This window comes from Nerophis lumbriciformis, unplaced genomic scaffold, assembly GCF_033978685.3.
Source record: "Nerophis lumbriciformis unplaced genomic scaffold, RoL_Nlum_v2.1 HiC_scaffold_1036, whole genome shotgun sequence".
NCBI classification, from domain to species: domain Eukaryota; kingdom Metazoa; phylum Chordata; class Actinopteri; order Syngnathiformes; family Syngnathidae; genus Nerophis; species Nerophis lumbriciformis.
In genome coordinates this window covers 5,001-11,496 of record NW_027316993.1, presented here as the reverse complement: position 1 = coordinate 11,496, position 6,496 = coordinate 5,001, and the positions used below count along the sequence as shown (strand labels likewise).

Sequence of the window (6,496 nt, the reverse complement as noted above, 5' to 3'; positions counted from 1 at the left end):
CTGCACAACGCACAGCCATGGACCTGTCTGTGAGTAAAGAGCGGGCATTCTTGTAGATGTCCCTGTGACATGAAGCTGCAGCTCCACCTAGTCCATTTAGCACCTTCTGCAGACTGAGGAGTATCTCTCCTCTGCCTTGGGACTGCATAAAGCAGAAGAATTATGAAAACGGACATATATGCATCATATTCTGAAGAATGCATGCATTTACTGAGTTCCAATACACTCAAGTTGAATTTCTGTTGTCATGACTTTATTAAGATGTCATACTGTACCTCTGCACTCTTTAATGCCTTCAAAAGATTATTAATAGTGTCTGGAAAGGAGCTTCCAAGCATCCTCCCCATCTTCTCATAAAAAGCTCCGACACATGCCACTGCGGCGCTAAAATAAAAAATAATCAGATTATGTTCATGATTTGGTGAATAATCACAAATTATTATGCATTATTACATTCATGACATAACTTTTTGATTAGAGTCAATATGCTAAAAGGCCACCCTATAGAGCTAATCTGAAAGCTCCTGGCTCAACGTTATTTTAGCATAGCAGAAGTGGGTAACCCAAACTAGGCATGGGCATAATAATCAGTTAGTCGATCGCGTGCGATCAAGTAGATCAAGTCTTGCCGAAAATGAGGCAAAATGGAGTGTGATCCCTGCAACTAAAAAAGGCTCTGTTGGTTCTGTCTCACCTAGAAGAATATACAGGGCATCCGGAAAGTATTCACAGCGCTTCACTTTTTCCACATTTTGTGATGTTACAGCCTTATTCAAAAATGGAATAAATACTATTTTGTCCTCAAAATTCTAGACAATACCCCCTAATGATAATGGGAAAACATTTTTGGAGCTTTTTTAAATAATGTTTTTCTTTTTTTAAACTAACAAATCACATGCACATACTGTAGGTATTCACAACCTTTGCTCAATACTTTGTTGATGCACCTTTGGCAGAAATTACAGCCTCAATTATTTTTGAATACCATGCCTCAAGCTTGGCACACCGATCTTTGGGCAGTTTCGCCCATTCCTCTTTGCAGCACCTCATAAGGTTGGATGGGAAGCATTGTTTTTACCCAGGATGTCTCTGTACATTGCTGCATTCATCTTTCCCTCTATCCTGACTAGTCTCCCAGTTCCTGCTGCTGAAAAACATACCCGCAGCATGATACTGCCACCACCATGCTTCACTGTAGGGATGGTATTGGCCTGGTGATGAGCGGTGCCTGGTTTCCTCCAAACATGATGCCTGGCATTTATGGCAAAAAGTTCAATCTCTGTCTCATCAGACCAAAGAATTTTCTTAATCGTGGTCTGAGAGTCTTTTAGGTGCATTTTGGCAAACTATTACGAAAAAATGGCTTACGTTTGGCCACTTGACCTTAAAATCCTGAATGGTGGATTGCTGCAGAGATGGTTGTCCTTCTGTAAAATTCTCCTCAATGCTGTGTAGCTCGACAGAGTAACCATCAAGTTCTTGACCCCCTCTCTGACTCGGGCCCTTTTCCTCTAATCGCTCAGTTTAGACGGCCGGCCAGCTCTAGTATGAGTCCTGGTGGTTTCAAACATTTTTTCCATTAAATAATTATGCAGGCCACTGTGCTCATTGGGAACTTCAAGGCAGCAGATATTTTTCTGTACCCTTTCCCAGATTAGTGCCTCGAGACAATCCTATCTCGGAGATCTACAGACAATTCCTTTGACCTTATTCATGTCATGTCAATTGTAGGACTTTATATATAGACAAGTGTGTGCTTTTCTAAATCATGTCCAAGCAACTGAATTTACCACAAGTGAACTCCAATTAAGCTGTAGGAATATCTCAAGCATCAACAGTTGAAACAGGATGCCCCTGATCTCACTTTTCAGTTTCATTGCAAAGGCTATAGATACTTATGTGCATGTGCTTTATTAGTTGTTGTTTTTTTTTTTTTTAATTTGCAAAAAATAAAACTTTCTCACTTTGTCATTTTGGGGTATTGCATGTAAAATTTTGAGGAGAAAAATTAATGTATTTCATTTTGGAATAAAGCTGAAAAAATTTGGAAAAAATGAAGCGCTGTGAATACTTTCCGGATGCACAGCTAAGGGAAGTTAAGCTACATCTATGCAGAGTGGCACTATTTATGTTAAATTCTCCCATAAGGAAATACAAATGACTGGATCGGCAAAGAGTGTTACATGACCATGCAATAATTATTAGACTGCATCAGTGTCTGCCAGAGCATTATCTCTCATGTACGCTTAATCCTCCATTAAAATGCGAACCATCCTTTTGCAGAGTGACATCTGTCTTAATGACGAAATCCCTTGAATAGGGAAACATGGTATATTACTGGAACTTTAAAAAAACTGCAAAAATGCAAGGGATAATGTATTGAAGTGTATTAATTAACTCATATTATGTTGTACATATGGTGAATGTTCATATTCATCTTTGAAAAAGAAAACCTTCAAGTTTGAGTACAGAGTGGTATTTCAGTTTGAGCACATGATAAGATAAGGCACCTGCTCAGTGGCCTTGTGGCTAGAGTGTCCGCTCTGAGATCGGTCGAGTCATACTAAAGACTAAAGAAATGGGACCCATTACCTCCCTGCTTGGCACTCAGCATCAAGGGTTGGAATTGGGGGTTAAATCACCAAAATTATTCCCGAGCGCGGCCACCGCTGCTGCTCACTGCTCCCCTCACCTCCCAGGGGGTGAACAAGGGGATGGATCAAATGCAGAGGTTAATTTCACCACACCTATTGTGTGTGTGACAATCATTGGTTCCTTTACTTTAACTTAGTTTGCTATTCGCAGGCGAATTGGATCACTTCTCATAGGAAGGAGGCCCTAATTGGGACTTTGGAATGCAAAAGAGATAGCCATATCCTTGAGAGGAGACTACGTTATGACTCAAAGCAGTTGTTTTCCAGACACTTACACACAAACTTCTACTTTTATGGTCAGGTGGTGCTGTTGGGACTAAGCCCACACCCAGACAAACAAATAAGGAATATATAAACTGACGGTTTGGCAGGTTAGGAATCCTCCATTTTTGACTAAGATTCCTCCGAGTACTGCAGACCTGTTTAAATAACGCTTGCTTGTAATAAAGCAACTTTTGGTTCAGCAAAGCGTCTCTGACGTCTATTTTGATCCAACTACGCATCCCTGTCGTCCCTTGGCCCGGGAGGGGACGACAAGACCAGAATTACACTTCAGTATGAAAACAACTGCAGTAATTGAACTTCATCTTACAGTTTTGTGGGCAAGTAGGCAGGTGTGTCATCCTTGCTTTTGATGATATCATTGCATTTATCCAGCGTCTGGAAAACAGTGAATGTGTCGCCAATGCTGTAGAGGGTGGCAAGGTTTTTGGCAAGCAGTTTTCTCGTAGGTGGACCTGGAGCACTGCTGATCAGTCCGGTCAACTGATCCACAAGCTTCTTCTGCTTTTCCTTCACATCCACCTGCCGTGCAAACACAAACATTCTTAGCTGGTTGCCATCTCATGAAAGCTGCAGAAACTATGATGCAAGTCACCTTATTTGCCGCCACAAGAACTTTATCCAAAAACCGAAGCCATTCGAAAATGAAAACGGGCCTTTTTGCTTCGGTTATCTGGGCTAAAGCTTCTTCATTCAGCAGGAGACTGTGAGCCAACTCCATTGCGAGGATGTTCTGTATTGAACAGTCTTAGAATAATCAAAACATGACAGTGGCTGCACAGCGTTACGTGCATCATTATTAATCATGTAACTGAAACAACACGCTGAATGTTATATTACGTTATATTACTTACCGTGTGTATTTAAACCGCCAGACGCTCCTGTTGTGCGTTGACAGCTTACCCCAGCTGTTTGAAAGGCTAGCTAGTTAGCAGCCTCAAGCTAGCGAGTCCTTGCGATGAAAAGCTACGCTTCGCCAAATCCAGACACAGGTCAAATGATACCACCTAATATTATACACCTTGTTGTAAGACACTAATTTGTTTCAGTCAACAGCTTTACAAACATGAGCTAACCAAGTTATTCATCTTGTGTCCAGATAACCTGATTAGACGAGACTACATGGTGTCGCATTAACACGTGTCCGGTATTGAACCACTGAATAACCTGAATTTCACTCTTTCTCAAAACAAACTTCAAAGAAAAATAGAACTATAACTGTTTTTTAAATATATTACGAATTATCACCGTACGTGTTTGTTTGTTTTTAAAAACAACTGCAAGACGAATAGGAAGCTAGGAACCGTAAGTGTAATTTGTAGCTCGTCGGAAGTTATTGTCGACGAACCAAAACATTGTAGAACAACCATAGCTTTCAGTTTTTCATTTGCTGGTTTTCATTTCAATAATGTCCGACGAGGAAGACGATTATATGTCCGATGCTTTCCTCAATCAAATGTACGCGTTTGTATTGACAATATATGCGACCCCGAGAGGGACAAGCGGTAGAAAATTGAAGGCTGGATGGATGTATTGAAAACAATTACTGTCGACGTTACTATTTTGTGAGCATTCTGAAATATTGTAGGATCTAGTGTTGTTTTATCACATTGATGTAATCTCGTGACCCTGTCTGCTTACATATACATTGTGTTATGCTGTGAAATAGTACATCATCACAACTATGTATGCGAACCTGTGCAATAAGCCCACACGCCCGTGTGTGCAAAATTAGTGCAATGTGCAGTTTATACCAGCACTTTAAAAACTTGAGAATTAGCGCCTTGTAACGAGCAATGTGCAATTCTCCTCTTGTATATCTTAACTTTAAAACACTTCAGCACTTAAACATTTGAGCTCTTAAATCCAACTTTCTATGGTCATTTAATTGCTTGGCTGTCATTAGTAATATGGTTTATTGTTGATTTTTTTTTAATCTACTGTACTTTATATTATTATTGTTTTATTGTAGGTTCCAGCATCCCCCGCGATCCGCAAAAGGGACAAGCGGTAGAAAAGGGACAAGCGGTAGAAAATGGATGGATGTTGTATATGGCCTTATTGTCCCGGCGTTTAGTGCTGTCATGTTCGTTTGTGTTTGGCAGGGACGAAATATGGAAATTAGCCACTGGCTACAATCTTGCATGTTTACACCTATGTGTTCATCAATATGTTTTAAAAATCTAATTAAATCAAATCCAAAATGTGTTACTAAATCAATGTTATTACACAGCATAGCACTGTATAAATGAACATTTCACATTTCCCTTAAACTAACTCTAAATATTGTATTCATATCTAAACACAATAGTGTGTTTACTGCAAGTACAGCATTTTTTGCATCAATTATAATCACCTTATGCTATTATAATATATTGTACCCTTCCATTCTATGTCAGACAAGACGTCAAACCAGGTGTTTCCAAGGTGAGGCGAGTACAAGAAGCCCTAAAACGTGAGGAAAAGCACAAAGAGAGCAACATTAAAAACCGTCAAAAAACCTTCAAAGAGCAAGAAAAGGAAAGTCGTGAAGCAGCTTTACAGAGCTCCATTAGTAATGAGAATAAGGGATTTGCACTTTTGAAGAAAATGGGTTACAAAGCTGGACAAGGCCTTGGAAAAGAAGGCATGATTTTTTTTCTCTTATTGATTTTTAAAATTCTATTGTATTTTTTCCATGTATTCATAATAATATGTGTGCTTTTTTTCAGGGGCGGGCAGAATAGATCCAATTCCACTCAATATTAAAACTGGTAAGACGTTGTTTTTGTTCCGCTTGATACAGTATAAGTGTCGTCTGCTCATTATTTGTACATATAACTTGTATCCTTTAAAAAATAGACAGAGGTGGCATTGGGATGGAAGAGGCAAAGAAGCGAAAAGCTGAGGAGGAACTGGAGCACTATCGGAAAAAAGTACAGGCCAAACAAAAGAATGAGACCAAATCACTGGAAGACTTTCGGTAAAAACTGAAACAGAAACTCCTTGGCCTTTGAGCACTGTGCAATCCCACAATGTTTCACAGTATGTCTCATCTCTAGGTCGAGAGTTAGAACTGAGAGAGAGGAGCGAAAGATTGAAGGGGACCTCAGAAGAAGTCAGCGAGCCTGTGAGCATTTGGATTCTCAAAAGGTTGGACAATGTTTGGTTATAGCGCAAAATCATATTGACAATTATTGACATAATCCACCAGTACAGAAAAATGACAGATGATTATTTGGAAGCAACAATTGCGCCTTTCAGTTTGTAAATTATTTTGACAATGTTTCCTTTGATTTCAGGGCATCACAGTCCCTCGGGAAGAATGGTATTGGCCTAAAGTTGAAAATGAAGAAGAGGTTGATGGTCTTCAATTGGAGGAGGAAGCCAGGGAGGAAGATATTGCGGAATTAACTGTTAGTATTTATTTATTATTGTAAAATAATTACCAACCATATATTTTGTGCAGTATTCAATCCAATATGATAATATGGAGCAGTAAAGGTTATTGTTATGGTTATGGTGTTAGTTTATTCCGAACATGCATACAATTACAATATGACACATCACATAATTACAGT

The 6,496-nt window shown here is 39.4% G+C and overlaps 2 protein-coding genes across 3 annotated transcripts in view; one reads left to right on the top strand and one right to left on the bottom strand.

Annotated features, from left to right (window-relative positions):
* Positions 1–6: 6 nt before the first annotated feature.
* Positions 7–4,514, bottom strand: LOC140678582 (HEAT repeat-containing protein 5B-like; the record flags this gene model as incomplete). The annotated part of the gene is made up of 5 exons (XM_072912820.1): positions 3,791–4,514; positions 3,532–3,669; positions 3,247–3,458; positions 276–384; positions 7–142 (listed from the first exon to the last, which is right to left on the bottom strand). Coding segments are annotated over exons 2-5 (583 nt in total), but the record flags the coding sequence as incomplete, so codon positions are not given.
* The window catches only part of LOC140678581 (G patch domain-containing protein 11-like), a 3,106-nt gene continuing 880 nt past the window's right edge, over positions 4,271–6,496 (top strand). Inside the window, exons 1-6 of one of the 2 annotated variants that reach the window (XM_072912818.1) lie at positions 4,271–4,394; positions 5,336–5,562; positions 5,648–5,689; positions 5,778–5,898; positions 5,978–6,068; positions 6,218–6,331. In XM_072912818.1, coding sequence (XP_072768919.1) covers positions 4,345–4,394; positions 5,336–5,562; positions 5,648–5,689; positions 5,778–5,898; positions 5,978–6,068; positions 6,218–6,331 — 645 coding nt within the window. In that variant the 5' untranslated portion in view covers positions 4,271–4,344. Of the gene's footprint in view, positions 4,502–5,335; positions 5,563–5,647; positions 5,690–5,777; positions 5,899–5,977; positions 6,069–6,217; positions 6,332–6,496 lie in introns of both variants that reach the window. The other variant, XM_072912819.1, reaches the window with a different exon arrangement.